Genomic DNA, 18,418 nt, shown 5'->3' with positions numbered 1-18,418 from the left:
TTATAAAGATTAAAGAATTGAAAATAGCAAAATAATTGTTAGCATACCATACACAGTTGCTGTTTTCCACTTAAAGTGTCCTGAAGATTATTTTCTATCGGTGCATGCAGATCTACCTCGTTCTTCCTAGTGGCTACAAAGCATTTCACTGTCTGTGAATGCATGCTCATTTAGTTTTTAGTCAGGCCTCCTTCATCGTGGACATTTGGGTTGTTTCTAGTCTGTAAACAGTGTTGCAATTAATGTCATTACATATACATTCTTATTCAATATATCCATAAGGTCACATTTTTTAGAATTGGAATTACTATGGCAAGAAATGTGTTAAGATTCTGAATAGATGCCTTAAACTACTTGTTCAACTTCAGATAATAGTTTAAGGCAATGGTGATAAATGTAAACGGAGTTTTCCTCCAAGATATTGTCAGCAAGGAGTACTTGAGGACACCTGCGAGTGTGTGCCTGACTGCCTTGGCACATGCAAGGTATTTGGAACAGAGAAGGTGTGGAAATGAGGTGAGGGTGACATTGCATTCACCACTTGTGACCATTTGTGACCATTTGTGACCTAAGGTCTCCAGGCCTTTTGGACAGGAGGTCCTTCCAGACCCATAGACTCAGCCTAAGTCTTGCCTACTCCCTGTAGTTGTGCCAGGAGAGGCCTGGAAGGGGGAGAAGGAAAGGGCAACTATCCTGACCTTGGGCACATCTATTATCGGGGTGGCCCAGGCTTTCTCCCAGTGCTGGCTGGGCAGAGGTGCCCAGTCCCAGAACATAAACAAGAGTGACCCTGAAAATAACTTTTTCTAAGAGAGACAGAGCCCAGCTGGATTCTCTATTCTCCCCTTGGGGTCCTCTGCCCAGGGCAAGATTAGAGTTTTGCAAGGGAGGCGGTCACTCAGGGTGCAAAATTTATGCCCATGACAAAAAAACTTCATAATCAAGACAAAGAATATTTCAATGCAGTATTTAATTCAAAATTAAGGCAAAAAATAATCCATAATGAACACAATATCAAAAATTTAAATATCAAGGACAAGATCCAACCCTGCACTTTACCATCTTGCTTCTCTTGCCTCACTAGCCCCCGTTCCAATAAAGCTTTATTTACAAAAACATAATTTTAAAAAATTCTTTATTATAGGTGCACCTGGGCGGCTTAGTTGGGTGAGGCTTCAATGGGGTCAGGTCACGATCTCAGGGCGGTGAGATGGAGCCCCAGTGGGACCCGTACTGGGCATGGAGCCTGCTTCGGGTTTTCTCTTACTCCTTCTCCCTCTGCCCCTCCCCTGCTCACGTCCTCTCTCTCTGTCAAAACAAACAAACAAAAACCAAACAACTTTATTATATATTGTGATAACTATCATACTGTTACTGTGATAAAATATAATGTCTCTAAAATTTACCATTTTAACCATTCTTAAGTGTACAGTGGCCTTAAGTACATTCGCGGCTGTTGTGTAACGGTAGGAGTTTTTAAATATCACATTAAAATATTATAGATTGTGATTATGGAGTTTGGGGGGGGCCGTGCCCAGAGTCTCACTCACCTTACTCTCGTCTTCGCCCTGCCTCCCCCACTCCTCGCCCCCTCCTGGAGCCTGAGAATCGAAAACTGCCAAGTTTCTCCCAAAGGGCAGCAGCAAGAGTTATTCCAAAAGCGCTCAGGCCACCAAGGATGTCCGTCCATGCAGCCACCCGTGACAGGAAGAGTTGCTCCGCTTGCCTCTGCTCGTCCCCTTCGCTCTCCTCTTGCGACGGGACACACCTGGCGGGCGCGCCCTCTACCTGCCTAGGGCCACCTGGCTGGCAGCCCGCAGCGGGTGGCCCGCCCAGTTCTGGTCGCTCGGGCTTCCCCTCGGCCAATGAGGAAGAGGGAGCCTCCGGGCTCGAGCAGCGTCCGGCCGAGCGGCCAATGGGAGGGCGGCATGCAAATGAGCAGGTGCGGTGGCGGACGGCCCGTCAAGACGGTCCGGGCTCCCGGGATGTTAGAGGAGAGCTGGGCTGCGGCCGAGCAGAAGTCCGGGCTTCCAGCTGCGAGCTCCGGTCTCCCGCCATGGCCCCCGCTCCGCCCCCCGCCGTGTCCTTCTCGCCCGCCGAGGTCCAGCGGCGCCTGGCGGCCGGCGCCTGCTGGGTCCGCTGCGGGGCCCGCCTCTACGACCTCACTGGCTTCGTGCGGCACCACCCGGGGGGCGAGCAGCTGCTGCGGGCGCGGGCTGGCGAGGATGTTAGCGCCGACCTGGACGGGCCGCTGCACCGACACTCGGCCAACGCGCGCCGCTGGCTGGAGCAGTACTACGTGGGCGATCTGAAAGGAGACCCTCAGGTACATCCGGCCCCGGGGTCTCACCCTCCCCCTTGCTCCCCTTCTTCCCTCCCCCACTCTCCACGCACTGGCAAGCCCGGTCCACCTGCCCTCTAGGAGGACCCAAGGTGACAGCCTCCGCCCTCAGCTTCGCTTTCCCCTTCTCTCCAGGTAACAGGTCACTACCCGCCCCCCTCACCAGGACTTGCCCTTCCTCTCCAGCCTTGCTCCTGACCTGACCCTCTTCCACCTGCTACTTCTACCACCACCTCCCACGTCACTCCCTCCTTCCTAGTTGTTCCTTGTGCGGCCTCTGCCCTCTGACAATTTGGATCACCTTTTACCAGCCCCTCACGCTCCCAAGCTTTCCTTCCTGTTCCCTCATCAGCCTCTCCCTCTTTGCATCTGCTCTTCATTTCTGTTGAATAATAGCTTCCAGCCCCAGCTGCCCTCCCCTCCCCATCTCACCCTCCTGCTGCCTCCAGTAGTCACAGATCAGTTATCCTTCTCAGCCAGTTTGGATTTCCTGGTGCACTAGGGCTTCCCTTGGGTAGGTGGAGAGGTTGGGGCAGTGTCTTGGGTGGACTCTGTCCTCCTATCCCTCAGACCTCTCTTTATTTCCTGTCTTGCATGCTGGCATGGGTGTCCAAAAAGGCGAAATGACAGGGGTAAGCTAGTGTTTGGGTGGGGGAGAGGGGGTGGGCGTGGGGATTAGCACTATGAACCGCTTGCTGCCCTGCAGGACACCTTGTGATGTTATTTAGGTCTCCAACTGATCCTCAGGTAAGTTTTTTTTAATCTCCATTTTAGGGTGTGGAAACTGAGGCTCAGGGAGGCTCTATAATTTGTCTAAGGTTAAAGAACTAGTTAGTGGGAAAGCCAAATGTACCCAACTCCAAAATCAATGCTATCTCCATCCCAAGGATCTTGGGATACAGGGGATTGCTCCATCCACAGGGCCCCAGGTAGGCTGATCTAGGGACAAACTCACACCAGGTGTGGCTATAGGACTGGTGACCATGGGACCATCATGCTTGGGCATTAAGCCAAGAGTTGTTGCTTGCTTCTACCTCTTGTTTTCAGAGTGGTCCCAGCAAGTGCTTTTAGATCTTTGGATAAATGGACGTGTCTCTCACTGCTCCTGGTGGCTCCACATGGCACTGTCTAGTCTAATGTGTAAATCATTTATTCACTCACTCATTGGTCCTTGCATAATTTTCAGCACGGAGCTAGGCACTGAGGAGGTGCCAATGGACAGAACCAATACAGTCTTATCGGAGCTAACAGGCTAATCAGGGAACATACTAATGGTACAATAATTATTTCATCACTTGGTACCATCAGAATGTGGATTTGGAGGTGAGGAGTTCAAGAGCTTTCTTGAGAAAGTGACATTTGCACTGAGAGTTAGTTGATGGTTTGGGTGTTCGCCTGGTCAAGTGTGGTGGGATGAGCATTCCAGACAGAGGGAACAGCATGTGTAAAGAAGGCCCTGAAAGTTATGGACTTGGCACAGTCAAGGGACAAATAAAACCAGTGTGGCTAGAGGCTGGTGGGCAAGAAGAGAGAAGCGGGAGGAGGCCAGAGATCAGCAAGAGCTACGTCATGCCATGCCGGGCCTCCTAGGCTGCGGGATGGATTTGGGACCCGATTCTAAGAACGACAGGAAACCGGGGAAGCGATGCAATCAAGCAGGGGTGTTGTGTGGTCAGATTTGCATCTTTGGAAGAACACCCTGGCTCCAGAGCCAAGAAGGAACAGAGGGAGCCTAAGGGAGTGTGAGGAGACCAGGCAGGAGACTACCACGTAGCCAAGGGGAGATGGGGTTGAATTTGGGAGATTTCATAGGTAAAATACCAGGGCTCAGCATTTGGCAGCAGCAGCCCATCTGAATCCTGGCAGCTGATGTTTGGCATCAGGTCATGCTGAAGGGGCAGAGAGGTTTAGCTGTAGATCCAACTCAAGCTGAGTGCAGGAAACGAGAGGCTGGAATCAAACTGCAGAGTTACAGATTTGTGATGCCTCATGGGAGCCATCCTACACTGGAACTGGGTCCTATGAACAGGGGCCTTAGGGTGAGGCTTCTTTTCCCAGAAAGCAAGGATCACCCCAGGCCAGCAGCCCTCAATGGCTCTACCTCCCAGCTCTGCTAAGCACCCAACACTGGTTTGCTTTTGCTTCGTTCCACTTTGCTTTGCCTTACCTGACCCTCAGGGAGGACTCAGAGAATATGGAGACCAAGTTTGCTTCCTACCCCTGCACTCACCTGTTAGCCAGAGTCCCAATGTGGCCATGCTGCAGGCATCCTTGTATCTGAGCCCCAATCTGAGGATGTGGGGGAAAAAACTAAAAACTGACAACATGCTTACAGACCCAAGGCTCAAACTTGACCAGCAGCCATACTTACCCAACACTCCAGCTGCCTGTCAGCTTCTGTCTATGGATTTCCCTTCTGGAAACTAGTATAGTGTTGTCTTTAAACTGAGGGAGAAGGTAGTCAGAGGAGAAGTCTGGAATGGAGTATCCCGTACAGAGAGAAGCTCTCTTCTTATGGCCCAAATGGAGACATCTCTGTCCTTCTTTCTGGCTCAGCCTTTCAAGCAACCTTCATATTGCTTTCCTCCCTCCCTTCTCCCCTCCTGCCAGACCAGAGATGCTGACATGCAGGGAGCTTCGAGCCCAGCTCCCATCATGTGCGGACCAGGAGGGGAGATGGGAAAGGGGAATGGCATTAACCAGCTCCTTTTGTTTGGAGTTCATTTCTTTTTTCTTTTTCTTTCTTCTTTTTTTTTTTTAAAGATTTTAATTTATTTATTTGAGAGAGAGAGCCTGAGCAGGGCCAAGAGGGGTAGAGGGAGAAGCAGGCTCCCCGCTGAGCAGGGAGCCCAATGGAGGGCTCATTCCCCGGACCCTGGGATCACGACCTGAGCAGAAGGCAGACGCTTCACTGACTGAGCCACCCAGGCACCCCTGAAGTTCATTTCTGAGTGGTTCTCCTTCTAGCAGACCTTCTTCCCCAGTGTAGTCCTTGGAGGGGAGCATCCCGGAGCTCAGCTGTGAAATTTCCAGGAAGAAGGTCTGGTCCCTTTGGTTTCCCCTGTTCTCCATTTTGCCACACCTCCTCACACACCCCTAGGTACTCTAACACACATTCACACTCACACAAAGATATACATATGTACACACACACACACACACAAAACAAGTCAAACTCGTTTGAGCCCACATACTGTCAGGATGAAACAAGGTCTGCTGTGACCATGGTCTTGCACTTGAGGAAGTTGAGCTGCCCACCTAGAGCGAGTGAGAGGGCTATGGCTAAGCAGAGAAATCAAGCCCTCTTCTCATCCTGACCCACAGCGGTTGGGGGGCGCAGTCAACCTCCTCACTGCAAACTCAGTTCTTCTCGCTGTAGCTCATGTCGTTAGTGGGGCGTGAGGTCCATTTATCGAGCTGCAACCAGCATTTATTTACTTATTTTAAGATTTTACATATCTAATTTATTTTATTTTATTTTATTAATGGTTTCATTTATTTATTTGGCATAGAGAGACACAGCAAGAGAGGGAACACAAGCAGGGGGAGTGGGAGAGGGAGGAGGCTTCCTGCTGAGCAGGGAGCCCGATGAGGGGCTCGATCCCAGGACCCAGGGATCACGACCTGAGCTGAAGGCAGACGCTTAATTACTGAGCCACCAGACGCCCTTTTATTTATCTATTTGAGGGAGAGAGAAAGAGAGCATGCGAGCAGGGGGAGGGGCAGAGGGAGAGAATCCCAAGCAGACTCCCCACCGAGCACAGAGCCCAACATGGGGAGCCACCTCACAACCCCGAGATCAAAACCGGGGCTCACACCAGGAGTTAGATGCACAACCGAGCCCAGCAGGTGCCCCTGAGCTCCAGTCAGCATTTAAAAGAAATAATTAGGAAAGGAAAGCGCTTTGGGTTCAAGTCTCCTCCCAAGGTCATAGATACTGTGTTTCCCAGATTTGGGGTGTCCATGAATCACTGTCAAGTTTTTTTTCCCCCAAATTGGTATAACACTTGAACTATTATACTTAATATTTATCTTTAGGTAGACTCACTTTCTATTTTCCCACTTACTCATCCTAGGCAATACCAGTGACATCACAAGTTTTATGTGCACTTGAAAACAGAGAGCTACTCAGATAAGAAATACTTATCCCTTGTATCTCCTAAAATCATCCCAAGTCCCATCGGTGGAGTACATATCATACTCTGGAAAATATAGAAAGCGGAGCTTCTTTTTTTTTTTTAAGATTTATTTATTTATTTATTTATTTATTTATTTGACAGAGAGAGAGAGATAGAGAGGGAGAGATCACAAGTAGGCAGAGAGGCAGGCAGAGAGAGAGAGGAAGGGAAGCAGGCTCCCTGCTGAGCAGAGAGCCCGATGTGGGACTTGATCCCGGGACCCTGAGATCATGACCTGAGCCGAAGGCAGAGGGTTTAACCCATGGAGCCACCCAGGCGCCCCAAAAGCAGAGCTTCTTAATCCCTGTGTTCTGTGGATCATTTTCTGGGATTGGTGAATGGGACTGTGCATTTTTCTAGTGAGAGAGTGACAGCTTTTATCATAGTCCAACCAAAATCTTCCCCTCACTCCAAACCTGCCGTCAAGAGGCTAATAACTGTGAAAGGGTGGCTCGTACTCCCCCCCCCCACACACATACACGTGTGGACTTGGGAGGACCACATGCCTCTGGATAGAAGCCCTCTGTTCGAGAAGACCCTGGAGGAAAACAAACCTCAACTGCCCAGCCAGTGCTGTTGGCATAATTGATGTCCAGATGACTGGGCACTGGGTCCTTATCCCACAGGGTGCATCCTTCTCCGGCGGTGAAGTCAGCAGTATCTCCCATGGGTGTTTCTGCCAGCCTTTGGGGGTCTGGCCACGCAGAACCTCAGGGCTTGAGTAATCCAATAGCATAGGAGAGCTAAGTGCAGGAAGACTCAGAGTGCCCACCCCATCACTCAGAGTCCCCTGGCCAGGGTCATTGGGACCTTTGCCTCACCAAACCCGGTCGCCAGTTAACACCTTACCTCACCTGGTCTGGAAGCAACTCTTGATGCAGTCACCATTCCTTTTCCTTGATACACTTTCTTCAGTTGGCTTCTGGAGACCACATCCTTTAGTTCTACACCTGCTTGAGTTTTCTATGGCTGCTCTAACAGATCGCCAGGAGCTCAGTGACTTCAAGCAACGCAGAGGTATTCTGTTATGGTTCCAGAATTCAGAAGTCAGTAATAAGTCAGCAGAGCAGGCTTCCTTCTGAAGTTTCTAAGGAAGAATCCATTTTCTTGCCTTTTCCAGCTTTTATTTATTTGTTTATTTATTTTAAACAGTGGTTTTTATCTACTTATTTCTTAAGTAGGCTCCACACCCAGCGTGGAGCCCAGCACAGCGCTTGAACTCACAACGCTGAGCTCAAGAGTTGGATGCCTAACCAACCGAGCCACCCAAGGACCCCCTTTTCCATCTTTTAGAAACTGCTGGTATACTTGGCTTCCCCAGGCAGTAGTTGCATCTCTCCAACCTTTGCTCTCACGTCTCTTCTTCTCTGACTCTCCTGCCTTCACACTTCACTTCTAAGGTCCCTTGTGACCACACTAAGGCCACCAGGGTCATCCAGGATCATCTCCCCTTCCTAGGGTCCCAAACTTAATCACATCAGCAAAGTCCCTCTTGCCACGTAGGATAACAAATTCCCGGGTCCCAGCTGTGGGGACATAGACTGGGGGGCAGGTAGGTGCATCGCTGCACCTACCTCACCACCTGGAGCCCTGGTGATTTGTCCTCAGGCTTCTTCACTAGTTGCTCGTGCTCTGCATCTCACAGAGAAGTTTGCAGAGGTTAAATGGAACCATATAACATGTGCTCTGCTGGATAGCTGTTTCCATTCAGTACTATGTCTAGGAGATTATCCGTGTTTTCCTTACTTTTTTTTAATAAAGGTTTTATTTCTTTAGTTGAGAGAGAGCGGGAGTGGGAAGGAGAAGGAGCAAGAAGCAGGCTCCACGGTGAGCAGGGAGTGCAACGTGGGGCTCGATCCCAGGACCCCGAGATTATGACCTAAGCTGAAGGCAGATCCTTAACTGAGCCACCCAGGCGCCCCTTCCTTAATCTTGATGGCAACTGTCTGCACTGTCTTCTTTGTCCTCGAGAAGCCATAGGCTGTAGAAAGGAAAAAATGCAGAATAACTGGAAGAGAGTGGCTGGCTTGGCACAGACCACGCTCTAATCCTCATGAGCATCCTTAGTCGGATTCCTTCTGGGATGTCTCCCCACTGCTGCCCCACTCTGACCAGTGCCCCCCTAAACTCATTCTTGCAACAGTCTCCCAGGCAGATCTCTCCCGCACTCCTGGGCCTGCGACCTTTCCTAAAGGGACTTTTGTCCTGTCACAGCAGTATTCCCAAGCTCTTAGGGCCTGCCCACGGCCACACCTTTTCGGTCCGGCTCCAGTGCCCTCTTCTTACACAGAGCTTCTCACCCTTTGCCCGCACCTGTGTTACAGAGTTCATAACGTTCTTCCTTATTTACTGTGTTTTTTCCTCTGTGTCCAATCTCGCCGACTAAACCATAAACTCTCTGAACACTGGAACTGTCTGACTCATCTGGGTTCCTCTAGGACACACTAGCTCGCCGGTGTATGCCAACAGGAACGAATCAATGTTTGAGTCGGTGAATGAATGAGCTGCTTGGATAACCGAAACCTTACAAATAAAGGAAAAGGAAAGTGGTCATCTTAGCACACACAAGATACTTCAAGAGTTACAAAGTTTTAAAAAAAAAAATCTTTTTCCAATTTCTCTTTGTTGGCTGAAAGGCCTGGGAGTTTGGTGGAAAGGATGGAGGGCTATCCAGGGACACACTCATTTCTGCCTTCATCCCCGGTTATTCTTAGCCAGAGAGCTGGCCAGTGTCTTCTAGACCAGCCACCGCCATGCACACATGCCCATAAGTCCCCTATAGGGGTGGGCATGAAGTCGGTCACGGAAAATGCCCGTCGAGAGCCCTCATTGCTCTCAGGGCTGTGGCCAGCCCCATGTGGCTTTCAGTGCCTGTATGACGTGCACAGGCAGGGGGCCCAGGATGCCTAGATTTCCAGTTCTATGTACTCTTTCCTGCATCTTTTCATGCAAATTTCTCTAAAGGATATATCCTTGGAACTGCGGTCCTCCGTCTTCTCTATCGCTGCTCATCTAGGTTGATATGATATTTAAACTTCATACTCAAGATTTTTTAAAAAGATTTTATTTATTTATTTGACAGACAGAGATCACAAGTAGGTGGAGAGGCCAATGTGGGGCTCGATCCCAGGACCCTGGGACCGTGACATGAGCTGAAGGCAGAGGCTTTAACCCACTGAGCCACCCAGGTGCCCAATACTCACGATTTTTTGTTGTGAGGCACAGTTCGCCAAATATTTTGTTTTCCTGCCTTGATAGTATATTGCAAAGTATTTAAGTAGTGGTACCAGATAAGCAAATTTGGGGGACTGTGATGCATATAAATATGTCGTCAAGTCCTGTCATGGGAAAACTAACAGCCAGAAATTCTGTTGATACAAGAATGCATGACTATGCAGGTCAACCTTGCGATCTACAATAGACTTGGTTGATAAGTATCTACGTGAAGTAGTCTTAATTTCTCCTTTAAAGGGAAAAGAATTTAAAACTTAGTCTAGTTCTCTACATTCTTCTTTGCCCCTAGAACCTTCCCAACAGTGCTTAGCTCAGATTTCCCACTGGAAAGTGGATCTCTAGTAATAGTTTTAGTTTTATAAGTTCCAAATGTCCGTGGTCCATAATAACCCACTCAGTCGCTAAGCTCTAGTCTTTTTTTTTTTTTTTTAAGATTTATTTATCCGACAGAGCATACTTGTGCCCAAGCAGGCAGAGTGGCTGACATGGGACTCGATCCCAAGATGATGGGATCATGACCTGAGCGGAAGGCAGACATTTAACTGAGTCACCCAGGTGCCCCTAGTCCTTAGTCTTCTATAATAACAAAAGTCTATGAAACGGGCCTCATTTATCCACAGAGATGAAAGACAGACCTCAGAAATTTTTAAGTCAATTCAAGGCCCACACTGTGAGTCTGGCTGCCACGGAAGAATAAAGGACATCCACACTGGGGCGCCTGGAGACGGCTTCTGTGACCCTATATACCACTCCCCCCAAGCCAGGGACAAGGCTAGAGTAGCCTGCCTTAGTTGTTTTCTCTTATCCAGGGAAGACCCGTTGGCATGCCAAGTGTAATGGCTTTTGCACGTAGCAAACAGGGTGCTGTAAAAAATTCAGTTGTTCCTTGGACCTAAATAGGAAGGTCCTTGATTCCTAGGAAAAAAGGTCACTTGAAATGAATCTACTTTAAATGAAGACTAGATCTCATAGAAAAATTGGATAGGGGTTGGGAGAAGGAAACTGATTATCTTCAAAAATGGAAATGAAGGGGTACCTGCCTGGGTCAGTTGGTAGAATGTGAGACTCTTGATCTCAGGGTCATGACTTTGAGCCCCAAGTTGTGCACAGAGATTACTTTAAAAAAAATTAAAAATGAAACTGAAAAAAATTTTTTCATTTATTTTAACCTGACAACCAAATTAAGATTGCACTTGCGTGCAGGTTTTTAGATTGAACAAATAAATCAAGTCATGTGGGTTTTGTGCACATGAGCAGTTTTTCTGGCAAAAGTGCATGAAAGCACAATGTGGCAGTCCAAACTTCACACTGGCTTTTCACACATTAAGAGTCTTTTTGCAAGAGTATTTAAGATCTAGGGATCTTTCTTGATCCTTTGATAAACAGGTCATTCATTCTCTTTTGAAGAGCCTCATCCTTTGCTGGTCGCCTGTGTTTCAGTGTTAAACAGCCTAACTTTGCCAAATCCTTATTTTGTAGTGGAATTGCAAGTTAAACGGTTTTCTTTCCACTTCATTGACTTCATGAAATTTTTGGATTTTGGCATTGATTTTCAATTTCACTTTGTTTTGGGTTTGCATTTTGTTACATTGTATGTTGTCGGATGACAGCAACCCCAACCATCACTTTGCCGAGTAGACTATGGGGATCTGGGAGGAGGCAGGGGTCGATGTTTAAGCTTGAACTAAACTCATAAATGGTCAGTTGGCTTGAAGATAGTTGCACGTTAAGGTGATTTTTGGTGACCTTTGCAACTTGAATCTCCAGGGACTCAGAAAAAGAACACTTGGATAATAATGATCCTTCTAGAACTAATAGTTTGGTCAGTTCTCCCATCTCATAGATGAGAAACGTGTAGTTCTAAGAGATCCTAGAATGTGGCAGGTCTCAAGGTCCTTGGTATTTCCACTGCACATACATAGGGACAAACCTTAACCAAGGGGGCTCTTTTTCTTATTGATTTATAATCACTCTTTATATGTGAAGGATATTAGACCATTTTCTATCATATGTATTACTATTTGTCCTTTAGTTTTCATTTGTCTTTTGATTCCTTTAATGTTTTTTCTCCATTTAAACCTTTAAAATATCTATATTGTAAAACATACTGTTTTATCATTCCTAGAAAGACCACCTCTACTTGAAAATTTTATACATAAAATATACTGTAGGGGTGCCTGGGTTATTTAGTCAGTTAAGCATCTGTCTTCAGCTCAGGTCATGAGCCCCACATTGCGTTGGCTCCCTGCTTAGCAGGAAGCCTTCTTGTCCCTCTCTCTATGCCTGCCACTCTCCCCCCCTCGCTTGTGCTGTCTCTCTCTCTCTCTCTCTTTCTGTCATATAAATAAAATCTTTAAAAAATATATTTTAGTATCAGGGAGCCTGGGTGGCTCAGTCGGTTAAGCCTCTGACTCTTGGTTTTGCTCAGGTCATGATCTTGGGGTCATGGACTGAGCTTCACATCGGGCTCTGTGCTCAGCAGGGAATCTGCTTGAGTTTCTCTCTTTCTCTCCCTCCCCCTCCCCCTCTGCTCCTCTCCTTGCTCACAGGTATTTGCACACATGTTTTCTCTCTCTCTAAAATACATAAAATCTTAAATATGTTTGTATCTTGCTAATAATGCTATGCTTAATGTTTTTGTTATTGTTTGTTTTTTCTTGGATTTATTATCTACCTGAAATTTTTTTTGGTATAAGGAACAAAATAGAGATTATTTTAGGTTTATATTTTCCAAATGACCAACTGGTTATCCCAGTAGATTTATGGAATAATCACTTTTCCCACTGGTTCAAAAAACACCTTTATCATAAATCAACCATTCAAATACATGGTTTGGTCCATTTGGGGCTTTATTCTGTACCATGGAAACCACTAATTTTTTATTAGGTTTCAGCCTTTAGTTTTTGTTTTTGTTTTGTTTTTCTCTCCATCTTCCTTCTGTTCCATTCCAGCCAGGATTCTGCCCTCACCTGCTCCACTAGAGAAAGCAAAGAGCCGGACAGGGACTGAGCATCATTTCTGGGCCTTGTTGCTGGCCTTGGGGAAACAGTCTGACTTTCACAGCTGGGGCTGTCTAGCATGCCCTGGACACCGAGGTCATGTGGCCAAAGCAGGGAGTAAGCAACTCAAGGAAGCCCACGCAGGCGACAGGCCCTAGTCACCAAGACTAGAAGGGATGGGGGCATCCAAAGTGGGTGTCCTAGTGGTCATGGAATGGTAATGATTTCAGCAGGGAATGCAGGAGTGGGGAGGGGTGTGGAGGCGGGCTTGTGGCTAGAATTCTGGACATGGGTGGTCCTGTGTGCCTTCCTGGTATTGTGTCCACCCACCCTGTGGTTAGAAGCTAGAAGAATAGTGAGATAGTCACGTTTACTAGCAGGGAACCTAGGGTCCTTCTTGCAAAGTGCTGTAAATCTCATACTTCTTGGCCCTCTGGCGAGGGAACTGGATTCTTATCGCCCCACCTTCCTTCATCAAAATCAAAAGACGAGCTCCTTAAAAACAGATTCCTGGTCTTCTGGGGATGGTGGAAATGTTCTATATCTTGATTTGGACATTGGGTACAAGGAAGCAAGCATATGACTGTCAAAACTTATCAAACTATACACTTAAGATTGATAACCTTTGGGTCATCTGGGTAGCTCAGTCAGTTAGGCATCTTCCTTTGCCTCAAATCATGATCCCAGGGTCCTGGGATCGAGTCCTGGTGTACAGCTCCCTGATCAGTCAGGGGTCAGCTTGTTCCTCTCTCTTTCTCCATACTCGGCCCATGCTCTCTCACGCAAATGAATAAATAAAATCTTTTTTTAAAAAAAAGAAAGATAGGTCATCTTTACTATATGGAAATTAGACCCAAATTTTTTAAAGGGAGGCAAATAAATTTCACATTTATTTAGTAATCATGCCTTTGGATATGCCTTATGATTACACGTGTTAGGTGTTAATATATGCAAACTCTTAAAGATTGTTTTTAAAAAGAACCGAAGGATATGAATAAATGGTAGGACTTAGGTAGAGGGGTTCTTTCAGCTTGACTGCAGTTTAAAATTTTTCAATAATAAATCACTGGGGAAAAACTAAGTAGTCACATTACAGGCATACCAGAGAAATGTATGTTCTTAAATCAGTGGAAAAATAAAGCAACAGCACTTGAACTGTTACATGCAACAAAGCACGTAATTTCTAGTAATATTGTGCTACTTTCCTAGAGCAGTCGTAACAAAGTGCCCCAAAGAAGGTGGCTTAAAATGAGAGAAATGTTTCATCTCAGTCCCAGAGACTGGAAGTCTGAAATTGGGGTATGAGCATAGTTGGTTCCCTCTTGAGGCTCTGACGGAGCATCTGTTTGCCTCTTTCCTGGTTTCTTGGCTTACAGGTACATCCCTTCAATCTCTGCCTCCATCCGCACAAATGCACTTTTCCCTGTATCTCTGCATCTCCAAATTTCCCCCTCTCCTTTGAGGACACCAGTCATACTGGATTTCGAGTCCACCTTAACCCAGTATGACCTTAAAGGAACAGGATTACATCTGCAAATACCCTGTTTCCAAATAAAATCACATTCACAGGTTCTGGGTGAACATGAATTTGGTCTGGGTGTTGGGGTAGGGGCTAGAGACACCATTCTGCCCAGTACCGATATCATTAAACCACTTTGCCACTCAGACAACCTAGATGACATGGCTCAGTTGGTTAAGTTGTCTAACTCTTGATTTTGACTCTGGTCAAGATCTTGGGGTTGTGGGATCAAGCCCTGCATCAGGCTCTGTAATCAGCAGGAAGTCTGCTTGAGATTTTTCTCTCTCCCCTTCTGCCCCCTCCCAATAAATAAATAAATAAATCTTTAAAGGAAAAAGACTCTCTGGAGACAAGACCAGAAATCTGTGTTTTAAACAAGCACGCCAGGGCGCCTGGGTGGCTCAGTGGGTTAAAGCCTCTGCCTTCGGCTCAGGTCATGATCACAGGGTCCTGGGATCGAGCCCCACATCAGGCTCTCTTCTCAGCAGGGAGCCTACTTCCTCCTCTCTCTGCCTCCTCTCTCTGCCTACTTGTGATCTCCGTCTGTCAAATAAATAAATAAAATCTTTAAAATAAATAAATAAATAAAAAATAAACAAGCACGCTATGTGGCTCAGAAGCTCCATCAAATTTGCTGCCCTCTGTTCTAGAAAGCTAAGGGCAGAGGGAAAATGGGATGGAAAACTGGAAGGGTGAAAGTTGATCAGTGGGCAGATCTCTCAGGATTACTTAAGCATCGGCATCCCCAAGCTCTGAGCATATGGCTTGGCACAGAGCAGCTGTGCAGGCCACCCACCCTCTCCCCAACGCAGCCAGAAAGAGCAGGGGCCTTGGGTCTGCAGCCCAAGACCTGTGCCCTGGTCCAGCTGTGTGTCCCACTGACTATGTGACACTGTGTGAGTAATTTAAACTCTCCCGGCCTCAGCTCCATCATTCCCTGCATCCCTACAGGGTTTGGTCGCAGGAGATCTGTGAGACCAAACATGTATGTCGAACAGAATCAGGATGACTACAAGCCCCCCCAGCCCCAGCTTCTGCTAAGAAAAGGTAGATTCCTGTAGAGAGAAGATGTCTTCAGAACCTGAGAGGCTATGTGCTCAGACCCTCTTGGGCAAAGCCACGCACCCTGGGGGAGTTGGGGAGTGGTGACATCCTGGTCCCTCGCTGTTGTTGTCCCTTCCCCCCCAGCTAGGGTCTGGGGGTCTGTTCCGACCTGCTTCCCTCTTTCCATCTTCACCTGGACAGGGGCAGGGTTGGACCAGGGAACTCACCCCAGTCAGGGATGGACAGTCCCCACATATTAGGCTGGCAAAGGCCCCAAGGGGTCTCAGGGGTGTGCATAGTCACCTTTTTTTTTTAAAGATTTTATTTATTTATTTGACAGACAGAAATCACAAGTAGGCAGAGAGGCAGGCAGAGAGAGAGGAGAGGAAGCAGGCTCCCTGCTGAGCAGAGAGCCCGATGCGGGACTCGATCCCAGGACCCTGAGATCATGACCTGAGCCGAAGGCAGCGGCTTAGCCCACTGAGCCACCCAGGCGCCCTGGGCCCCTTTTCTGATGGCCTGGATTGTCCACCTAGACTAGCCTCTGCTTCCGGGGATGAGGTTTCTGGTGACGTCCTCCAAGGGGGACTGTTTCGTGAGGAGAAGCCGCACCAGGTGAGCCCATGTCAGGGATCCAGGAGGCTCACACTGGCCTGTGGGTACCGGTACCCCCACATGCCCTGAGCCGGAGAAGCTGGGCACCGCTCCGGCACACACTTCCCACTCACTTTCTCTTCTTTCTTATTCCTGTCGTGAATGCAGGGGCAGCCGCGGGCAGAGCCCCTCTCCTTGCAGCCGTCGTGGGTGGGTGAGAAGTGGGGGTGCTTTTGGAATGCCTCGTCACTTGCCATGTATTATTATTGTTTTCCTGGGGTTTGTACAGATAGGCTGTATGTTAAATGTTTTAAGGACAGGCCTGGCCTCTGATTTAAACCCAGTCTGGCAGAGGGCAGCTTATTAGAAATGAAAGCAAGCAGATCCCGCTGCCACATTTCTAGCTGTTGAAAGTGTCCCTGGAGTCCTCGGGGGTGAGCTTGTTAACCCAGAAGGAAGACTCTGGGTGCCGCTGTGGCCGGGGCCCTGTCCTCCTCCCTGAGGCCTGCCCCTTCCTACCTGCCCAGGACCCTGTGCTCCCCAGGCACGTGGGACGCCCGGAGCCTGCCCTCCTTCGGGCCTCCTGAGGCTGGGGGACAGCTGGACACACGGCCTGGGCATCAGCTCATTTCAGAGAAAGGGTTTCAGGCCAAACCCAGGCTGCGGGATAAAAGGCCATCTGTCCATCTCTGGGTGCCCAGCCCTGGCTTTCCTGAACAACATTCCTTTATGCCAGCCCGCCCCCCACGGCCCGCCCCCCGCGCCCCCGCCCTCCGCACACTGCTGCCTTTCACCGCCTCTGGGCCGGCTTGTTTGTTTGTTTGTTGCAGAGGGCAGGCTCTCTGTTGTTCTCTTTTCTCTCCCCAACCACAGACACCCTCCAAGCAAACCCTCCTTGGGGACCACAGAGTCTGGGGCCCTGGAGGAGGGCAGGGGGCTAAGGCCAAGTCCAAGTCAGGGCTTTGGGGGGCCTCCTGGGGAGCGCTCCCAGAGGAGGCAGAGGAGAGCATGAAGAACCTTCAAGAGACAGCCCTGGAAGCAGTTTCCTGTCTCGCTGTCCCAGCCATCACATGAGACTTCTTGAAGCAGTGAAGCCCCCCACTTCTCCCTCCTCTCAGGGAGAATCCCATAGGACACCACTGAGACACCAGCCCCACGTGCGGGCTGGCGATGGTGCTCACCACGGACGTGGCCTGGCTTTCCCGGGGGCCGCGCACCCCAGCAGAGGGGAAGGACCAAGGAGGCCAAGGTTTCCGCTAAAGACGTGGGGTTGCCTGACGCCCTCCCTCCACCCCGGCCCCGCTCCCAGCTCCTCTGAAAACTGAGCGGGGAAAACCGAGGAGTGACTTTCCAGCCCTGAGGAAGGGGACTGAGCGGATCTGGTAGGAAGGCTGTGTGGATGACAAGACCCTGGTTCCTGCTGTGTCCTCGGCGGAGGAGGAGATGCAGGTTCGTTGTCCACATGTCCCTGGATGCCTCTGCCCGTGGTTTTCACTCCTGGTTGAATTCCTTCTCCTTTGGCAGCCCTGGCTTGATCCCAAAGGAAACTGGCTCAGGCCTGGTGTGAGCTGGCCGGGCTTGCAGAGTCCCACGGCCTGGCAGGGGGGCTTAGGCGACAGACATCTGTGGTCTTAGGGCTCTGGCGGCTGGAAGTCCTAGATCAAGGTGTCAGTAGGTTTGGTTCCTTCTTGGGCTAAGAGGGAGAATGGGTTCCAGGCCTCTCCCTAGCTTCCTTGGCTCATAGATGCTTCACCCTCATCTCTGCCTTCGTTTTCACTCGGTGTTCTCCCTGAGGGTGCGCCGTCTCCAAATTGCACCCTTTTCTAGGGACACAGTCACGTAAGCCTAAGGCCCACTCTGAGGACTTCATTTTATTTATTTATTTATTTATTTATTTAGATTTTATTTATTTATTTGACAGACAGCACAAGTAGGCAGAGAGGCAAGCAGAGAGGTTGGGGTGGGGGTAGTAGGCTCCCTACCAGAGCAGGGAGCCCAATGCGGGACTCGATCCCAGGATCCTGGGATCACAACCTAAGCCGAAGGCAGCAGCTTAACGCACTGAGCCACCCAGGTGCGCTGAGGACCTCATTTTAACTAATCCCATCTACAATGGCCCTACCTCCAAAATAAAGTCACATTTTGAGACACTGGGGGGCCAGTGTTTCAACGTAGGAACTTGGGGTGGGGTGGGCAGGTCATAGTTCAACCCAGAACAGGCCTCTGTACCAGAAAATGAGCCCTGGAGGTAACCACCTTGGCGCACGGCCTGTGTCTCCACCATGATTCCTTGCCCATGATAGACATTTGCCTCCTTTCCAGTCACATAATGGGAAAGAACTGGTAGAAATCAGCATCTGGGGACGCCTGGGTGGCTCAGTTGGTTAAGCGACTGCCTTCGGTTCAGGTCATGATCCCAGCGTCCTGGGATCGAGTCCCACATCGGGCTCCTTGCTCAGCAGGGAGCCTGCTTCTCCCTCTGCCTCTGCCTGCCATTCTGTCTGCCTGT

The 18,418-nt window shown here is 49.0% G+C and overlaps 1 protein-coding gene across 1 annotated transcript in view; it reads left to right on the top strand.

The window, feature by feature from the left end:
* Positions 1-1,569: 1,569 nt before the first annotated feature.
* The window catches only part of FA2H (fatty acid 2-hydroxylase), a 44,442-nt gene continuing 27,593 nt past the window's right edge, over positions 1,570-18,418 (top strand). The window contains exon 1 of the mRNA XM_059381868.1: positions 1,570-2,326. Coding sequence (XP_059237851.1) covers positions 1,679-2,326 — 648 coding nt within the window. The 5' untranslated portion in view covers positions 1,570-1,678. The remainder of the gene's footprint in view (positions 2,327-18,418) is intronic.

Source organism: Mustela nigripes, chromosome 17 (genome assembly GCF_022355385.1).
Source record: "Mustela nigripes isolate SB6536 chromosome 17, MUSNIG.SB6536, whole genome shotgun sequence".
Lineage (NCBI taxonomy): Eukaryota > Metazoa > Chordata > Mammalia > Carnivora > Mustelidae > Mustela > Mustela nigripes.
Note: the sequence above shows the minus strand (reverse complement) of the source record. Positions and strands in the feature narration are given on the sequence as shown.